This window comes from Botrytis byssoidea, assembly GCF_014898295.1.
Source record: "Botrytis byssoidea strain MUCL 94 chromosome Unknown BBYS_004, whole genome shotgun sequence".
In the NCBI taxonomy this organism is placed as follows: Eukaryota; Fungi; Ascomycota; class Leotiomycetes; order Helotiales; family Sclerotiniaceae; genus Botrytis; species Botrytis byssoidea.
Genome location: NW_024065845.1, coordinates 940837 through 960514, shown reverse-complemented (window position 1 = coordinate 960514; position 19678 = coordinate 940837). Strand labels below are relative to the sequence as shown.

General features: G+C 43.2%; 6 protein-coding genes across 6 annotated transcripts; 2 read left to right on the top strand and 4 right to left on the bottom strand.

The window, feature by feature from the left end:
* Positions 1–919: 919 nt before the first annotated feature.
* On the bottom strand, positions 920–2689 carry EAE97_002388 (uncharacterized protein; the record flags this gene model as incomplete). The annotated part of the gene is made up of 4 exons (XM_038872899.1): positions 920–1168; positions 1228–2383; positions 2436–2506; positions 2567–2689. The coding sequence occupies 4 exons, from the start codon at positions 2687–2689 to the stop codon at positions 920–922; spliced, it is 1599 nt and encodes a 532-aa protein (XP_038736105.1).
* A 2356-nt stretch (positions 2690–5045) lies between these two features.
* EAE97_002387 (uncharacterized protein) lies at positions 5046–6891 on the bottom strand. Its single transcript, XM_038872898.1, has 4 exons — positions 6558–6891; positions 5893–6504; positions 5208–5724; positions 5046–5155 (listed from the first exon to the last, which is right to left on the bottom strand). Exons 1-4 carry the CDS (start codon positions 6630–6632, stop codon positions 5118–5120), a joined length of 1242 nt encoding a protein of 413 aa, XP_038736104.1. The 5' UTR covers positions 6633–6891; the 3' UTR covers positions 5046–5117.
* A 262-nt stretch (positions 6892–7153) lies between these two features.
* Positions 7154–8331, top strand: EAE97_002386 (uncharacterized protein). The gene is made up of 2 exons (XM_038872897.1): positions 7154–7512; positions 7573–8331. Exons 1-2 carry the CDS (start codon positions 7402–7404, stop codon positions 8206–8208), a joined length of 747 nt encoding a protein of 248 aa, XP_038736103.1. The 5' UTR covers positions 7154–7401; the 3' UTR covers positions 8209–8331.
* A 77-nt stretch (positions 8332–8408) lies between these two features.
* Positions 8409–9191, bottom strand: EAE97_002385 (uncharacterized protein; the record flags this gene model as incomplete). Its single annotated transcript, XM_038872896.1, has 1 exon — positions 8409–9191. One exon carries the CDS (start codon positions 9189–9191, stop codon positions 8409–8411), a length of 783 nt encoding a protein of 260 aa, XP_038736102.1.
* Positions 9192–9448: 257 nt separating this feature from the next.
* Positions 9449–11121, top strand: EAE97_002384 (uncharacterized protein; the record flags this gene model as incomplete). The annotated part of the gene is made up of 2 exons (XM_038872895.1): positions 9449–10401; positions 10449–11121. The coding sequence occupies 2 exons, from the start codon at positions 9449–9451 to the stop codon at positions 11119–11121; spliced, it is 1626 nt and encodes a 541-aa protein (XP_038736101.1).
* Positions 11122–12004: 883 nt separating this feature from the next.
* EAE97_002383 (uncharacterized protein) lies at positions 12005–19249 on the bottom strand (the record flags this gene model as incomplete). Its single annotated transcript, XM_038872894.1, has 15 exons — positions 18540–19249; positions 18384–18470; positions 18056–18232; positions 17933–18001; positions 17087–17617; positions 16873–17029; positions 16184–16665; positions 16091–16133; positions 15841–16029; positions 15430–15787; positions 15017–15379; positions 14621–14963; positions 13198–14329; positions 12386–13107; positions 12005–12289 (listed from the first exon to the last, which is right to left on the bottom strand). Exons 2-15 carry the CDS (start codon positions 18441–18443, stop codon positions 12005–12007), a joined length of 4911 nt encoding a protein of 1636 aa, XP_038736100.1. The 5' UTR covers positions 18444–18470; positions 18540–19249.
* Positions 19250–19678: the final 429 nt, after the last annotated feature.

Genomic DNA, 19678 nt, shown 5'->3' with positions numbered 1-19678 from the left:
GAGCAAGTTTATTTCACTATGGGTCTTCCAGTGCACCTAAAATCTGCATATTTACTTCATGGGGATAGCAAAACCACCTATAGCATTGAGCGAACTATGTTATATTCATCCAAAAAATCCTTAACTACCTAGTGGGACACATAGTGATAGATGCTGTATATCACAAAATCCTGATGGTGGGAATCCCCTACTGGTTCCGTATAATCATTTAGAATATAAAAAAGGCTTTTGAAAATTGACGGAAATAACGCCGTGAAATTAGTTCAATAGCTTTATTTTAGAGAATGCCTTAGCCTTTTAGGGTATCTAGTCAATTTTGAGGAACTTCCTTGATTTTTGAAGCGTCAAGATAGCTTCCCGATTGAACTAACAATTAAAATCTATGGAAAGTGTATATATGCATTAAAGCATGCAATGAATTTTATAGTGCAAAACTGAAAGTTTCTTACCTAGGTAGTTCTTCAGCAATGTGCTTGAGTCAGTGCTTGCTGAAGATTCGTCACTTTTAGTGTGGTTCGGCTAGCTTTCTCCGTCTCCTGCAGTCTAATTCGGCTAGCTTTACCCCCTCATTCAGCTCCTCTTCTTCCCGCATTCCCTGTCACCGTCTACCATTAGCTTGCATCTCTCGAAACGCTAAGGTTTTAAAGTTTCGAAACTTTAATAAGTCACCCTCCTGTAGAAGGGCGTGAAGGGAAAAGCGGGACACCAATGATTGGCTCTCTTTTTGATATTCGCTGTCAAATCGAACAACCAAAATTTCACATCACCCATGAAATAATCATATCTATAAGCTCTCAAATCTGTTGTGAAACTTTTTCTATTAAAATCTAAAATGGTATCGTTAAAAATTATTGAATCAATCAAATTATTGAAATCCAGTCCGAAGTTCGTCTTGGAACCAATGAATCTCCTGGCCCCACTATTCCTCTGTCTGCTCTGTCTTTCGATCACTAAAACCTGCGTACCTGGCAGCAGTCTTGATCCTGAATTTCTTCCCAAAGTAGATAAACACAATGTTACCACCGAGTACAACAGTCGTTATGAGGCCAAATGTCACATAGACCCATGTCAATCCAACACTATCAGTCCAGGGCTGAAGAACAAAAATAAACATTGTCAAGATGGCGTTACGGACAAAAGTCACACCCATAATTGAGTCGGCAATGATCTGTAGATTATACCGTCAGTGATTGCTAGTGTGAGGCTTAAAAAAAGAAGAAAACTTACGTCTGTGTATGCATCGGTCAGGTATGTAAGTGCAGCGCTGCTAGTTGGGAGAACCCCGAAACAAATGATTCCAAGCCCAAAGGCCGGTACAAGCCAGTTAGCGCCGTTGTTCAAACCGATTCCAAAAATAAAGACACCTGCTGGGACAAAAGGTGCGAAGGCGACAGAAACCCAAAGACGCATCTCAGGCTCGAAGACACCGCCATTTCTTTTGGCGAGGTAAAGAGAAACATAATCACTCAAGAAGCCACCAATCAAAGTCCCTAAAGTAGCACCAATGAAAGGTGGAAGGCCCATCAATCCAATTTCAGTAGGATTGAAGTCATATGGGGGAAGTGTCATGTATGACGATAGAGAGGTGACTGGAAGAACAATGCAGGAGATCAAGACTCCGTATTGAAGTGACATGAAAAAGACAGCCGGTATGGTGAATATGACCAAGAAAGGCTGGTAAGTGTGCTTGAAAAGTTGACTCAGTGGCATTGATGAGTTCGACCACAGTGCCAACTTTTGCCAATAAGACTTTTGGGGAATTGAATAATCAATTACGACCTCTCCGATTTGAGGAGCGCCGTTTAGTGCCTCTGGGTCGTTGTTGTTGACTGCCTCTTTATCTTCCGGCTGGCTAGAAATTTGTTCAGTTTCAGTTGTCGGACGGGTAAACATTGTCTCTTCGTAGCAGAAGATAAACACAACAAGGCCTACTCCAAGCAATATAGCCAGCCACCACCACACCCAGCGCCAGCCTTGGCTCGAAGTGATGAAACCGCCGGGTAACGGTGATAGAGTAGCTCCGGTGATCATGAACCAGTAATAGATAGAATTCACGAGTCCTCGCTCATGAAAGTAAAACATATCAGCCACTGTCATCTGAACCATCACTTCTGCTAATGCACCGACCGTGCAACTTAACAGATTAATCAACATGAGCTCCGCCACAGTCCGCATCCTGGCGTACCATATACTCATTCCACATTGAACTGCAGTGCTGAAGATATAAACTGGTCGTCGTCCGAACTTCAGCGCAAACGGAACGAGTATAAATCCGCCGATACACAACGCCCCGTTTCCGGCAGCAAAAGCGTCATTTAGTATGGCGTAGCTAAAACCAAGCTCGGCATTCACTGGCGCCCAGGTCACGGTTGCGATGTCGATTCTGCTTGCTTTAGTACTTCTGTATCATATCTGTGTGATGGAAGACCACCTACAGTGAAAACACCATCAAGGTGTAATAGGAAATCAATATGAAATTCAGGTACTTTCTCCATCGTGGCCAGTTCTAATAATTTGATGAGATTAGCTACTTAGCATGAGCAGGGAGACTAAGCTTTCAACTCACGAGAGGGTCGTTTGGATCGTTACTAGGCCTTGGTTGCAGGACAATATGTGAGCTTCCGTCGAGCGACGTGTTACTTGACCCAGCTTGGGGCACCATGGTAGAAGAAATTTGTTTCGCTTCCATCTTGAAAAAGTAGTTGTCCTTGAAATCAATCTCTACATGTGGGACGGAGAGGGTGATATAAAGACTTTCGGAGTCGCTTAGAGGCAGGCATATCGGTGAATGTTCTAGGGAGGGTCGGTGAGATGATAAAGGAGCTTATGCAGCATGAGGTGATAATGCAAGATCTAAAGACAGGAGCTTATGTAGAATACGATGATAAGGCGACACCCAGAGCTCAAGATGTCAAACAACATCCAATCGCAAGCAATGAGACGAGTAAAGCTGTACGTACATCACGGGATGAAACCTACTAGGAAGCACTCGTGTTGATCAAGGGAAAATTGATGATACTACTTTCGTGTATAAGGCTCCGCAATTTTGTCTATCAGATTATGTATTTCGTGTAAGTTCAGGCCTACGTCCTCTTGATGAAAGACTCTAAAGATCGACTTTAGAGTTCGCATGGGATGTTTAAGGCGAAGGTGACTGACGGAACCGATCAGCAACTTAACGTGTTGTCAAGAAAAGCTGAACAAGAAAAACCCGCAGTGATCGACGAGACGAGGAGTGGGATCCACTTTCGTAACTCTAGAATCTCAATTGAGTTTCGCGAGACTTTGGGGAGAGGCAAAAGAATTTGACGGCAGATATATTGTAGGTCACTTTGCGATAATTCAAGCAATGAATGTAGATTGACAGCGCGGGATGATCGAGACCATGTGTCCAATAATCCAAGCTGCGGCGCGAACCAGATTTTTAAAGTTAAGCAACCAAGTTCAAGCCATTGAAAAGCTACAAAGTCTATTTTTGATTATACAAGTCCCCAAAAACCCAATTTAGTACTTTGAGAATTCAGATAGGTCGAACAAGATAAAGATTCATATGAAATTTTATAGTATATCTTGAGTGATAAATCTTGAACTTTCTAACTCGACTATAAAGCTACATATCAGCGCTTTAAAGAATCCAATGTATTATACAATAGCCCTTATTCAATTCAAAAGTTTAAACTATGGCTTATTGTTTGGATGGAGTATTGACAGACTATTGAACACACCAGGCTGAGATGGATGAAAGCGATGTAATATTCAGCTCCCTTAAAATCGGATAAGCCCCAAATCAAGAAATGGTTAATTACTGGAATTTCGATGTGCCCTCCTCCAATCACGGATGGAATACGTCGACGCATTAAATTTCACATATTGAAGCAGTCGCAAGAAGGGACTTATCGTGCATCGGTAGCTTTTAATCACCATTGACTTGCTCCAGGGACCTGGAACCTTTCATTGGCCCACAGCAAAGGGATAGATACAGTAAGTGCAGATAACCCTAGCCCTATTATCAAAAGTCATTGACAGGAACCTAGAGTATACAACTGTGGACGTTACTTTACCAAGCTGAATATCAAGCTTTATCAGATGCTGCTCATCGCATACACACGGGCTAATACGATCACGTATAACACTAACATACCGTGTAACTAGCTAGGCTAGCTCGGTAGGAGCTTAACCCAACTCAGATCTAGCTTTTCTCGCTTCCGTTCAAAAGTGAATCAAAAATCTTTGTCAAAGTTTCATGTTTGCGAAATCTGGCAATCACACACCGCTCAGCGTCGTCAGCTTTAATTCAATCGGGTACAGCTCAGAGTGAGGTGTTGAGATTATAAAATATGTGTGTGAAGAGACAATCTACAGTGATTGACGAGTTGGGCCAGCATATCTTCTCGGGTTTCCATGACAGCCGTCGGTTGCCACACATACTCGTGGACCAGGCCGCGAAAACAAGATGAGCTGTCATTCCGAAGTTTCATTGTCTTGTCAGAGACCCGGACTGCAGACTTCTACGAACATCTGTGTCCGGTGCACACTAAACTTCTAACCGACCTTTTGGAGCTGATAATAACCTCGGAAACTCGGAAGTCTATAATAAGTTTAGCTCTAGTAACTAGAAAATGGTTCATGAAAGCTCTCAAACCTCAGGGTTACAAGCTGTTGACCATATAATGCACCAATCGTCATTATAATTGGCGCAAGAGTCACTTCGCTCTATCAAAAAAGAAAGAAGACGAACAGTGATAATCAATCTGGGAAGGATGAGCTGTCACTGCTCTAAGGGCCAAGCTATGTTACGAGCATAGTCACTCAATTGTATTTGTTGCAAGCATACCGCTACTTGCGAGATGACGATACTTTGAAACAAAAAGTAGCAAGCTAGCGCAACAAAATTCTTCAAGGTAGTCTGTCAACGATGGTGCGGCTGAAATCCCGATACAGATTCATGGTTTTGAGTGATACTACCGGGATATTGTCTGGTGGCAAATGAAATATAATGGCTATCCTATTTTGAAGCCAAACAAAGACAACTTTATGATTTCACATGCTGGCAATAAAGAAGGCAGGACTGAAAAACTGGCATAACTTCATTGAATTGGTATTTTGATATAGTATATCTAGCCCTTTGCGGCACCGGCCTTGATCAACAAGATATCTACACAGAGTCAGCAATGATTCAAGATCAGAATTGAACCTATTCTTCTTACCTCCGTCTTCAACAACGTAATCTTTGCCCTTAGTCATGACCTTTCCCTTAGCCTTGATCTCAGCTTCATCTCCATTGAATTCCTTGAGCACATTAAAGTTGTATACGATAGCTTGAATGAAGGTCTTTTCGAAGTCACCGTGAATGACACCTGCAGCTTGTGGTGCTTTGGTACCATTTCTGATAGTCCATTGACGGACTTCATCTGTACCTGTAGTGAAGAAACTTCCGAGGTCCAAAACCTTTCTCATGGCGGTGATAATCTTAGGTAAAGCAGATTCAACACCCAAGGTCTTGAGTTCTTCCTTGGCTTCTTCTTCAGTCGCAAATTGAGTTAATCTCTCCTCAAGGCAGATGGAGATTGGCATGATTGGATCACCGGCTGCGTGTTCCTTGATCCATTCCATAACCTTTGCCAAATGCTTGTTCTTCTTTCTGATGTAGTCCTTCTCGCTCAAATTAATGAGGTAAACGACTGGCTTGGCAGTCAAAAGGAAGAGAGGGTTGATACACTCGATCTGTAAGAAATGAAGTAAGTATATAGTTTCATGTATCATTCAAGATAGTGATGTAGTATCGAAGTATCAGAACGGGATTTTTCTCTCAGAATACACTCTGCATTTAATGCGAGGTACTCGACGAGCTGGGATTATTCTATGAAAATATAGAAAAAATTGAGCACATACCTCTTTCGGTGACCAGTTACCCTTTCGGACATCCTTTCCATCGTTGAGCATAGCCAAAACCTTTTCGATAGTGGCTTCCTCCTCTCTGAGCTTTTTCATCTCAAGTGATTGACCACCCCTTCTAGTCAATTTCTTCTGAGCTTCGAGTGCCTTCTCAACGAACTCGATATCCTTGATACGGAGCTCATCACTGATGATAGTCAAATCGCGGACAGGATCAACATCTCCCTCAATGTGGATAATCTCGGCATCATCGAAACAACGGACGACTTGAAAGATGGCATCGACAGCACGAATATGCGACAAAAATGCGTTTCCAAGACCTTCACCCTTAGATGCACCTCGAGTCAAACCGGCGATGTCGTAAATTGTAAGATGTGCTGGCACTCTGGACTTAGGGTTGTACTTTTCGCAAAGCCAGTCGTATCTGTCATCAGGAACGATAACTCGAGATTCTTCAGGATCGATGGTTGCGAAAGGAAAGTTTGTTGATATTGTTAACGTTGATACATATGATCGACTCGGGGCTCTGAGACTTACTGCGGGGTTACCAAGGGAGCACTTGGTAATAGCTTGAAAGAGCGTTGACTTGCCGACATTTGCAAGACCGACCTATTTTTAAAATCAGTTCATGTCTTAGACAACTAGAATGAAGAGAGAAATACAATTCCACTCTTCAAGTTGTTACCAGGTCTACCCAGTAACGCCTTCTTCTCTTCGACGACTTTCTTGGGAGGCATTCTGCTCTTCTTTTTTGCGTAAGACCTCTTTTGATTTATGAATAGAACCGTACAGTTAAGTAGGCTCTTGTTGTATTTGTTTATAAAAGCAGAACTTGCTGCTGTGGTGAACAAAGTGGGTTGATAAGAAAGAGAGATACGTTGAAGAGGTGAGAGAGACGTCGTGATGGTGGGATGAATGCAGCCAGCCTTGTGCGGACCGCGAAAATAGAAATTTGTATGGAGGTGAAGGGACGAATTGAATTACTCGAAAAATATTTCGTTTGAAGTTTCTTGTGTGTGCGCGCGCTGGAAAATTACCCAATCGATGAGGGGTAAGGATTCTTGATATCACGTGATCATATCGATTGATCGGGATCAAATTTCACCGTCAAAAATGGGGCAGCTTAGCTAAGCAGTACTTTTGATTGGCTCTCCGCAGCATAACTGGGTCCCCTCCAATCGTTACGCGAACGGATGGCTAGACCTATGATGATATACCTTGTAGATACAACTATCACCCCGACAGTCAGGTAAACAGTCAACTTAATTTCGATAATGAATGCCATAATTTGGATCTGAATCTGAGTCTGATTCATTTTCAAGACAAGGAAGCAAATAGGGGATCCAGAATAAAGTACATACATTCATTGTGATACAAAACCAAGGCAATTCATCATCATTTGAAGATACCATCTCTTGGGTCTTGACTTCTCCAATCATCAAGTTTCTTGACTTCTCCAATCATCAAGTTTCTTAACTCTACTCATCTTCTTCAACCTAGATAACTATGGCTTCTTCTTCCAGCAAGAAAAACTCTAGAATCTCTTCCTCAAGTCACCGATCGACACTTTCCCTTCATAAGACTGAAATAGTCATTAATGTTTACGATCTCCTTCCTGTAAGTATTGATATGATAAGTTCATGGTTTGACAGTTGCTGACACGGATTTCGCGATTAGGCAGGCAAACTTTCTTCAATCCTTTGGAGCTTTGGTACGTCCTTACTGCATAGTGGGATTGTTATAAATGGCAGAGAATACGCATTTGGAGGACACGATAAAAAGGGAAACACGGGGGTATATTGGCAGACCCCAAGAGTAGAACCACCTGGAGGAACTTTCAGATGCGAGATTGTCCAAGGATTCACATTCTCTCCTCTGGCTGAAATCGATGCCGTTATCAAGGAGGCTTCAGCTATCTTCCAAGGAACATCATATAATCTCCTCACAAGAAATTGCAACCACTTCACTGCATACATGTGCGAGAGACTTACTGGTCAATCTGGGCCACCATGGTTGAATAGAGCTGCCAGTATCGGAGTCGCATTACCGTGCATGGTTCCCAAACAATGGATCACACCTCCAGACTACGAAACTGCAGATGGGGAGCTTGTTGATGAATACCATGATGAGCAGGCTCTATTGAGCAGCGCAAGACATAGCATGGATGATGGGCGACCAGATTTACGCGATGATGAGACAGAATGGAGTTGTGATGAAGATTATCAGGCCAGAAAAGGAAAGGGAAAAGATGTCAGAGACACATCAGGCAGAGTGGTTCCCCTCTCAGAGAGGGCACCTACGGCCAGGAGATAAATTGTGTTTGGAGTGGAGGGATATATGGGTACAGGCTTTTTCAGGCGTTTTCGGCAAAGGATAAGGAAGGATAGGAAGGACCGGCGCCAAGGGTTCATTTTATGATACCATTTTATGATGCCATGATTTCTCTATTGTACAGATTTACACATCATATTGCAATTATGCACAGCGGTCTTTTTACCACCATAATTCCCCATTTAACCCAATCTTCTTGGCTTCTTACTTCTCGTACCACCAAACTTCAATCTTGTAGCATCTGTAACTTTGACGACCTTTCCTCTCAACCATCTGCCTTCCGTACCCAAAAGAGCCTTAGTAACAGCCTCTCTCCCCGCACCAAATCCTCTCAGAACTAACTCCAACTTGTGGATATCACGACCAATAGCCCTCTCATGAATCTGCGTCATCACCAATGAAGCCAATTGGAAAGCCGAATCATAGTGTTTCCTCCCCGAGTGCCTGAAACCAATATTTCCACACGATAATGAAATGATCGGTTCGCGATTTGGTCTTGTGAGTGTGATATGGGTGTTATGTCTTGTAGCATAAACGTGAAAGTGATGCGGCTCCTCCTCAACGATTCGTTCCCCAATCAAATTTCCATCCGAAGGCAGAGTCGTATCCAGTAAGCCCGGTCGCTTTCGTTCTTGCTTATTTAGCATCATCATGTCTTTGAAAACGCTAGTTATGCCCAAGTTTCCTCCTGCTGCTGCCGATCTGGTAGCCTTTGGATTCAGCGAAGAGGATCTGGCAGCCTTGGCTCTAGCTAGCAGACCGGCAGTTCCACCGGTCTTCAGGGTTGAGTGATTGTGAGGTACATAATCGGGAAGAGGCTTGTTGTCGCCCTCAGCTTTCTGATTTGGTGTACTTGAAAAAGGTCGCAAACATCGGAGGGGTAATGTTTGAGTGGCATTCGCAGATTCGGAAATGGAGGCGAAAGGCGATTGAGCCAAGACTCGCCGTGAAAGAGTTCGACTCATGATTGAATGAATATCGAAATCTGGGGATTCAATGTTGCAGTACTGGTGGCTTTGATATCAAAATCTAGTCGAAAGTTGAATTCGGACTGGGTTGTTCCGCTTCGCTCACTAACCCTTGCAGCCTTGAAATTTTGTCAATCGGAGAAAATGTTCAAATCGCCGCCATTCAATGATAACCTTGCGAAACCAAATTTATCTCAAGTCCTGTATCTTTTGAAGTAGCCTTTTAATAATTTATACTCTCCTTCTCAGTCAATATGAACGGGCTACGAACAGCGGCGGCGAGGACGCCCACAAGTAAACAGATTTCTCTGTCTTCAATCGCGAGGCCCTCATCCAATGGCTCCACCCTTCGTCGCCAGATCATTCAACAAAGTCGAAATTTACAATTTTCTACAGTGGAATCTTCGAGACCTGCGACTCTTTCATATCCTGCGCCTTTGCGATCACGATTCCTTCCAGAAGAAATTAGATCTGTAGTATACCCAGCATCCTCGCGGCATTTCCATGAAAGCTCGAGACTAAGCAAAGAAAAGAAGGCAAATCCAGCAGACCCAGCAGACCGAGCAGCAAAGGAAGAAGCTACAGAAGAAGAGCCTAGTAAAAAGGAATCTGCTAAAGACTCAGAATCTACTTCCGGAGAGGATAAGACCAAGAAAGAAGGAGAGGGCAGTGAAGGCAAAAAAGAGGGATCCAAAGAGGCCCCTCCACCCCCACCACCCCACGGAGACAAAACTCCATGGCAAGTCTTCACCGAAACCCTGCAAAGCGAATTCAAGGCATCAAAAGAATGGAATGAATCTACCAAGCAATTGGCCGAAGGTGCCCACCAATTTACAGAGAACGAAAATGTCAAGCGTGCCAGGCAAGCTTTCGAAACTACCACTGGAGCAGTAACCTCGACAACAGGCAAAGTTTTAAAGACTACTGCAGGCGCCGTTGGTAAGGGAGCTGCTTGGACTTGGGAAACTCCAGTTGTGAAGGGTGTGAGAACTACTGTTAATGCTACAGCCAATGTACTTGACAAGGCGACACAACCAATCCGACAAACGGAGGCATACAAGAATGTTAAGAATGTGATTGATGATGGCAGTAGCTCGAGGTATGGTGGATGGGTTGAGAAAGAAGAGAGGCGGAAAGCAAGAGAGTTGCGGGAATTGCAAGAGGGTTCTACTGGCAAAATCAAGGAGGTCCCAATAGAAGATCCTAAGTAAGTGACATCTTCACCACATCAATCTCCACATCTAACAATTGCAGCGCCGGAACAAATGTCACCCTACACAAAGATTCAGCATACAAAGAAGCTTGGAGAGATTTCCGCGACTCAAATCGTGTCATGCAATCTTTATTCTCTATGAAAACCGTCTATAACGAATCCGAAAATCCATTGATCTCAACTGCCCGCAGCATATCTGATCGAGTTGCTGGTTTCTTCGCCGAAAACGAGACCGCCCAAGTAATTAAGAAATTCCGCGAAATGGACCCCTCCTTCCAAATGGAACCTTTTCTCCGCGAAATGCGCGAATACATTCTTCCCGAAGTTCTCGATGCATATGTAAAAGGCGATACCGAAACCCTCAAACTCTGGCTTTCCGCAGCCCAATTCTCCGTCTACGATGCTCTATCAAAACAATACACAACTGCTGGTCTCAAATCTGATGGCCGCATTCTCGATATCCGACATGTTGAAGTCCTGTCGGCGAGAATGTTAGATAATGATATTCCAGTCTTTATCATTACTTGCAGAACCCAAGAAGTCCACGTATATAGAAACGCAAAGACAAATCAATTAGCTGCCGGTATGGAAGATAAGGTACAATTGGTCACCTATGCAATCGGTGTTACAAGAGTGGCGGAAGATGTTAATAATCCAGAGACGAGAGGTTGGAGACTCATTGAGTTGCAGAAGAGCGGAAGAGATTACATATGAGAATCTTTTCTTTATCTCTCTCTTCACTTTCTGTCTCGGCGTCAGGCTCACAAAAGCTTATATCCTCTCCCGTCTATTTCTTCACTATCTTGTAGCATAGCGCTCCCAATCTTCCTCCATCATAAAAGCAATCCATCCCTTCATATTTATCTGGGTCCTTATTTCAACCCATCGATTATATAAATTCACAACTCCTCCTCTTGTACATCATCTCACACTACATCACATCACAACACACAACCAAAAAGCACCCCCTTCAGTTCCAAAGGAGTTCCAGGAAGCGAGGGACTCACATTTCACCGATTGACAAGTTCCTTGTCAAAAGCGTGTGTATTAATGAAATCAAAAAACTTTTATCTATTTGTTCGTCTTGTCTGAACTAAGCTTCGACGATACCTTTTACGCCACTCTTACGATTTTCAATGCATAGTGAAGGGAGAAAGGAGGAGAAAGAAAGAGGGAGAGAGGGAGGGAGGGAGGGAAGGAAGGAAGTTGATAAAAGATTCCAAAAGAAAAGTCCTTCACATACTGATGGATGAAGGAAGTTTGTTCATATACTGTACAATTAACGATCGAATCGAATGTATATCGGAATCAATGGAATGGCAGATTAAAAACTAGAGATATTTATCATCATACATTGTTCTTTGTGCTTTTCTCCTCAACAGCTAGCAGCTTGAAGCTGTCAGATATTTGACACTAATTAGTCTATCTAATACGTAAAGCTATGGTACAACTAACAAGATAGATATAGCTAAAACTATCTTTAAAACATGCTTAAACGTCAGTACTGATACGTTGTTCGATATAAGTATGAAAAAGCAATTGCACAACCCAAGCCTCCAAAAATAACCTCATCATCCTCATCCTCCACAACTCCTCCCTAAACATCATCAGCAAACCTTACACCCCCCTTCCCTTTTCCTTTTCCCTTTCCCTTCCCGCATCCTTGTGCCTCTCCATCTCCATCTCCATCTCCACCCTCACTTCCGCTCTGCATTCCTCCCCCCTCTTTCTCAGTCAAACTCAAACTCAAACTCAAACTTACACTTCCCTCTCTTTCCCTCCCACCGCTCTCAAAACTTCCCGATTCATCCATTCCCATCCTCAAGTTTGCATCCATACTTCCACTTCCCCCCATCCCCTCCTCCCCACCCCCCTCTCCCTTCTAAGCAGATTCTACAGCACGACTCCTAATCCTCCACTGTCTCCTCTTCCCCCTCATCAGTCCCCCTTCCATATACATTCTCCTTCCTCCACTTACGAAATTTTCTGTCTGTGCCTGCCCCCGCATATCCCCATCCCCATCCCCATCTCCATTCAAACTCAAACGCATATTCCTCCCCAACGAAACCGGCGGTCCCCTCTCTTTCTCCCTCTCCGACATAACCGGTACCCCGACCCCCAATTCCGGTCCTATCAATCCGCCTACCATCGCCATAGGCGTTGGTATTCTTTCTCTCCTCTTAAAATCCCCTCTCCCCTCATAGCGCATCCCCTCTCTCGCGGGCGCACTGACTCTTCTTTTCTCCTGCGCAAAATTCTTCAAAATCCCTTTTCTTTCTCCTGGCTTGGGGGTTCCAATTGCAACTCCATCTCTGTTTACCGACGGATATCTAATCAAACTATTCGTTCCATTTTCACTTCCTCCATCTCCCTCCCTCACAACGATAATTGTATCCTGTGAACCAGTACCCGCACCGTCTAACTCAAGACTAACACTATTGCCGCTTGGTTCACTTTTCGAGTGAATTCTTCGGTCTCTCTGGGGATATTGAGCATGCGCTACTGATTGTGCTGTGGTAGGAGTTGTCATATCATCTGACATCTCACTCTGAACACTGTTTGAAATATCTGTGTAAGATTCCACGGTTCCATCTGTAAAACCATCAAACCTACTTGTTCCCGGCTCGTTAACAACTATATGATTAGTATCCATCTCACTAGTAGTAATATCCGTCGTAGTAGTACCATAACCAGCGATCCCTATTCCACACACCATCTAATCAGCTAGAGCTTAAGATACGACGATTTCAGAAAAATAGAGAAAACAAATATCAAAGAAGAAGAACATACCATCTTCATCACCAGCAGCAACAGCAGTACCAATACCATGTTTCTTCAATTTCTTTTCCGCCCTTCTTCTGATACTATCTTCCTTCTTTCTCAACGACTCTGCTTTCCGCTCTTCCTTGTCTCTTTTTCTCTGTTCTTTGGCTGCCTCTTTAGTTTGTACTTTGACTGGTGTTGCTGACTGGACGGAAGAGGTTTCGATAATGGGAGCTGGGGACACGGCATTGACTAACTCGCTGAAAGTTCGTGAGGAAGAACCTGATTTTCTCCTTTCTTTTGCTAGTTGTTTCTTCTGTGCTTTGATGATGTCTCTGGGGGAAGAGAAACTGGGACCGGTATAGATGGGCGAATTTTTCGAAGCGAGTAGTGGAGTAAGCTCAGAGACAGCGGCGGCATTTCCAGGGCTTTCTGCGGCGGAAGCTCTACGTTGTCTTTCCTGAACTGGTTCATTTGTCAAATGTTTTGGAAGTTGGACAAACATTGCACCTCTGGGTAATCCTTTAGGCAGTCCTTTCGGCAAACCTTTGTCCAGTTTCTCCACCTTATCTTGTACATTCCCTTCGCTTTTGCCACTATCTAGCCCATCATTATCTTCCTTACATCCGTTATCGACCTTCTCGTGCTTCAAATCAACACTCTTTAGAGCTGACTGAGAAGAGAGCATCGGGTGTGTAGATAAAGGTGTTCGACAAGGATGTTCCTCTCCCCACGGATTCGGGTGATCAAGCACATTCTTTGCATGAATCGGGACGGGCAAATTTCCAGTAGAAAAGAGAGATCTTGGCTGACTCAAGATTGGTGGGCGAGGAGGGCTCTCGGGTAGATGGGCTTTACATGCTTGTTCAATTGATTGGGTTGTAAAGAATTTGTGTTGAGGACTAGAAGGACGAGAGGTTGTAGCATAAGGATTGGCAATAGTAGGACGAGCAGTGGCGGCGGGTGGCTGAGGGGTGGTGGCAGGCCGATGAACAGGAGTTGGTCGAGGAATTCCCCCAAGAGGCTGCTGCCTAATTTGAACCTCCAAGTTACTTGAGGGGAACTTTGGCTTACTGAGATTAGTAATTTTGAGTTTCGAAGAATCTGTCTTTGAGAGTAGGTTCGCATGGTAGAGTTCGTCTGCTTTGCGCTTCGATTCCTGAGTATGTCAGATAAAGTCACCCCAAAATTCTGCCTGCTCGTTATGCATTACATAAGTTTTATTGTTAGATGTGTATAAAGTTCACAAAGGTGCAATGTCCATACTACCACACTGTGGTTGGTATCAAGGTTTACCACGGTGATATACAGTAGCATTGGATATATATTTATTAAATGTTTTAGTGCAGATTCAAACGCCACCTAAGCAAACTTGCTATTTTTCCATGACCTCCCGTATGCGATTCTATATATTCAAAACTTTTGAGGTTTAGCTTGATCCATCACTTACATCTTTTGGTTTAACACTGGAGCTCGTGCCGTTGTCAACCCCGTTTCCATCGTCCTGTGAGTGGTTGTGATCTTTGACCCCTTTTGCTGCTGTCGCAAGGGTGTCCGTCTTGTCTTCGGTGGTGAGATCATTCAAGAGAGTTGCATCCTTTTTTGCAGGGCTCTTTGATCTGGACTTGGATCTTGATTTCCTGTCGGAAGGTTTGACGAAGATTTGCTTTGCCCATAGGTCTGCATATCGCCCCTTGGAGTGAAACAACTTATCATGAGATCCTTGTTCGACTATTTGACCATCCATGACAACAACAATATGGTCGGCATTCATCACAGTTGACAATCGATGACTAATAATAGTTAGCACAAAACAAATATGCTTTGCAGATAGGACGAAACTCACGCAACAATAAAGGTTGTTCGACCCTTGCACAATGCGTTGAATCCTTCCTGAATTTTTTGTTCCGTCTCTGTGTCAACAGCGCTGGTAGCTTCATCGAGTAGTATGATTTTTGGTTGTTTTAAAATGGCACGAGCAATCGCAACACGTTGTTTCTCTCCACCGGAAAGTTTTACGCCACGATCACCAACTTTAGAATTATATCCATCCGCAAATTTCATTATCTTGTCGTGAACGGCAGCAGCTTTACAAGCCTCATATACTTCCTCGTCTGTTGCGTCCAAACGAGCATATCGAATGTTATTCATGACGGTATCATTGAAAAGAGTTGGATCCTGTGGAACAACACCAACATGGCTGCGCAGACTATAATTCTATGTCAACAAGCGTACTGAGTATTTGAATCATCTTCTTACCTGTGCATTGTAATGTCTCGAATGTCTTGACCATCAATCTTGATACTTCCTGATTTAACGTCGTAGAACCGATCCATCAATTTTAACATGGTTGATTTACCTCCGCCAGTCTCACCAACAAATGCAATCGTCTTTCCACCCGGAGCAAAGAAACTAACATTCTTCAAAATCTGCTTTCGCTCATCGTAGGAAAAGCATACATCGTTGAACTCAATCTCGCATTTAGTAATCTCTAAGTCTTTGGCATTCGGTGCTTCTTTGATCGAGGGCTCTGTCTTGAGTAGTTCAAGAAGGCGCTCGGCATCGATCAAAGAGCTAGAGATAGTTCTGTATGCGGAAGCAAGGAATGATAGTGGTTCTGAGTTGAGGTTAGTATGCATGCACATACTGAGGACCTCGACAAAGTCATACCTTGTATTTGCCCCCAGAACATAAGCAAAGTAGTGAAATTTCCAACGGTTTGACCTTCATATACTACCGAATAAGCACCAAGACAGAGTACACCTGTCAGTCCAAAGCACATAATCAGGCTCTTTGCCATGGAGGCAATGTACCAGAACCATTCATAGGCCCATTTGGAATCAATGTGTTCTTTGATGACTACAAGGAGTTAGTCAAATAATCAATCAAGCCTGAAAGTCGTATACGTGGGTAAATTTACCTCCAGAGTAGCGTTCATTCTCGTAGGGTACCATGTTAAAAAGCTAGTACTTTGTTAGCGTCTGTATAAAATGATAGACATGTAAATACTGACGTTAGCAGTCGTCCAACCATCCAGTGACTCTTGCCCGGTTGTCCATTCCTTTCTAGCAAATGTTATGTAGTCTCGGCGTTGATTTGTTCTCATGGAGATCAGTTTTACAGTGGCGTACATGTAAGATACAAATGTGACAACCAATACAAGGAACATATAAGGTCCAAAGGCACCGAAATAGATAAAAGCGATGGCTAAATCGATGATCATCGGGACTACCTGGAAGCAGATCATCTCCATCAAATCTGCGACTGATCTACCTCCGTGTACTACCTGAAAAAGATCCGATGATGATTTGCTGTCATGGAAATCGGAGGACAAGTTCATTATATGACTGTGCGCGGCTAAACTGAGTGTTTTGTATGCGTACTGTTCCAAGGGATTCCAGAGCCACGTTCTTATTACTGTAAGACACGAACCCCCATTTATGTACCTTAGGAGCGAGTATAGAAGAACGGGTGTCCAAATATTATGGCTATGATCTACATAGATATGTTAGAGAAATTCATAAGAGCTGGGTTCCCAATAGTCCAGAATGCAGTTTGATAATGGCAGGGTGTTGATTTGTAGTCAATTACAATATTTGAATTGTTGAATATGTTGAATTCCTCCAAAATCGAAAGCTCGAATCTAGTCTGCTACTCTGGACTATTGGAATCTCCGTTGATGGCCGCGGGAGTGTTACTTACCGCCCCCAGTATAATTGATTAGGCTTTGGACCATTATACCAAACTGAATCGGAACGAGGAGATTCAAAGCATTGCTTGCCAATAAAGTGATTGCAACAAGAACAGCCCTGAATTGGAGCATTTTGTGATGTACTGGCCAAACAAAGGGAATGAACATCTAGAAATTGCTGATTAGTCTATATGTTCGGACCATAGTTGAACGCCTGACTCTCACAGAAAAGCCTTTGAGGTAAGTCCACCAGTTTCCGTCTTCCTTGAGTCTTTTTGCGATAGCCTCTTTTGATTTGCGCTGATCTTTCAGATAAGAGTCTTCCGAAGATACACTCGCCGTATCCGACTCATCTCCTGCATCTTCATCATCTTGAGTTGTAGGCTCGCCCGTTGTGCCATACCCATTACCGTTTAGGGTGGAGCTCTCGGAGCTAGATGGATCGGATGCCTTTTTTAATAGCGATTGACGTTCTGTATCAAGGATTTCGGGAGCTTTATCTGAGTCGCGAATATATAAGTAGACAACAGGTAAGGCGATGAGATTGAAGATTCTTATAGCTTGTATAGAAATGAGTAGGTAATCGAAAGCTGAGTTAGGCGGCGGAGAAAACACATTTGGTAAAATGATTAGGCAGAGTTCCACACAAAGACCTATGCACCAAGTTCCATAGTAGGGATACCACGTAGGAGATTTTGTGTCTCCGAGTGCAATTATTTGAACCAGGAAGACCAAAGTCGATGAGATGAGGTAAACCTGGATTGTCAGTCAAGCCAGAATGAATATGATTCAAATAATGACATGGAAAATCAGAAGAAGGTACAACCACAAGATGTACGAAATTAATCGTACGCTGAAGTCAAATGTCTCCTAAATACCTCAATACTTCAGAGCACTTTTCATTCTTCAGTGTGAACTAAAACCCAAATTGTCATACAGACCATGATGATCATCAATATACCAATTGATGCTTGACAATCAATTACTTCTTCAGACATATGCCCAATCTCAAAGTTGTGGTTTCCCGCATTCCAGGTTGATGCTCCCTGATGAAAGAAAATTTCCACTTACAACTCGGTCTTGTCCTGGATTCCAGTTTTCCACTGATGACTTGATAATTGCGACAATGATTTCGACAGCCTATCATCACAGACATATTAGGACCAAATTTGCGCCATAGTATAATCGACGTACATATGTTCCAGTCAGACTTCCAATGAAGCATAATATCAACCCGCGACGGACATATTGACCCTGGACTTGAGATTTCTCTGCTTGCATATAACATACAGTTATACCAAGGGCAATGAAAAAATAGAAAAAGACGAGCGTCGGATAGGCATATCGTAGGATCTTCAGGGCAAACCAAAGCTACCAGGAGATTAGCAGGGTCTCATTCATATTGTTCGAAGTATGCTTTTCGCTGGATTCAATGAGCCGCATTACTCCATCAATGTCTGAGCATTCTGGATGTAACCAGCCTTCTTTAATGTCGCGAAGGGTAGTAAACTACCGCACTTACGTTTGGTGAAGCAACAGGAGTCAACATTGTCTCCATGACGCTTGATGGATCTGAATCCATCAAGTAACGCGAAGTACGAAGCGAAATCTATTGAGATAATGACGAATCAGTTGCTGAATATGTGGGATTGCATGCGGGTGAGAACAGAAAATGTACCAATTGCGACTTTATACAATGAGAGATTCTAGGACAACTTGGGCATATCAAGGAAGTGATGGGTGAAATGTGTTTGTGGAAGGAACGATGTGGTTCTGCTAGATATATATGATAAGATGTAGCGCGCGCGAGGCTCTCCTCCTTTGTGAGTATTCTGAGAACCCAGGAAGAAATTAACCTTTCTTCGATCCAACCATACTTGAATCATTGAAAGCGTAAAATTTGAAACAAGCAATGATGCGTCGATTATCAAACATAAAAGTACTTTCATTGAACGCTGTTGAAGAAAGGAGTATTTTATGGCGTCTTAAGTTATTTTATGTAGTAGGTAGGCAGTCTACCACATTTTTTTTCAATATAAGTAACCTCGACATCCATTGACCAAATCCCCTGTCATCGTCGTGTATTTATAAATACCTAGTAAATTGTCTTACGACTCCAGACATTGATTCTGGATCATAATGTTTGGTATGGAATGAGAGCAAAAGACTTCTTACTCACTTATTGCTTATAATCCACTCATTTGTGAAAACTTGGGGCTCGAGATACCAATAGCAGAGGAAGTTTTGAGTCAAGTGCTGGGAGAGGAGGCGAATATACAAATATAAACATTTCTCACTCACCTGTATTAGTAAGCGTCAATTGGTGCTTACTACCTACGTAGATACAACTAACACGCCAATGATTCCTGTCAGCTGGATTAAATCAAAAAGAGATCGCTCGGGAGTGTGAATTGCATGACTTCCTTGAGGCTCGTGTATAATCCGTAGGGGGGTTTATATGTCGATACTCGGCCTCCAAGCCTTCCCACGCGATTCGGTGAGCTGTATGGGGTTGCAATTGATTCGCGGTACGTACTGTGTATGTATTTGGCTGTTGCGTCTCGGTCAACACCCACGTTATATAATACAATTGGACAATTGAAGAGAGGATATGGACCAGATGTGAGGTTGCGGTGCATATTAAATATTGATTCACGAACAAACGCACGTTCGAAGAAAGATTTCCATTCAACGATAAGGGCGAAACCAATCTACTTCGGGTCTGGGATATTGAACTTGTAGGATCCTAGACCATTCCCTTGGAAGGATGTTCTCCACGCCACGCCTATATACTCCGGATATGGCATTCATGGGGTC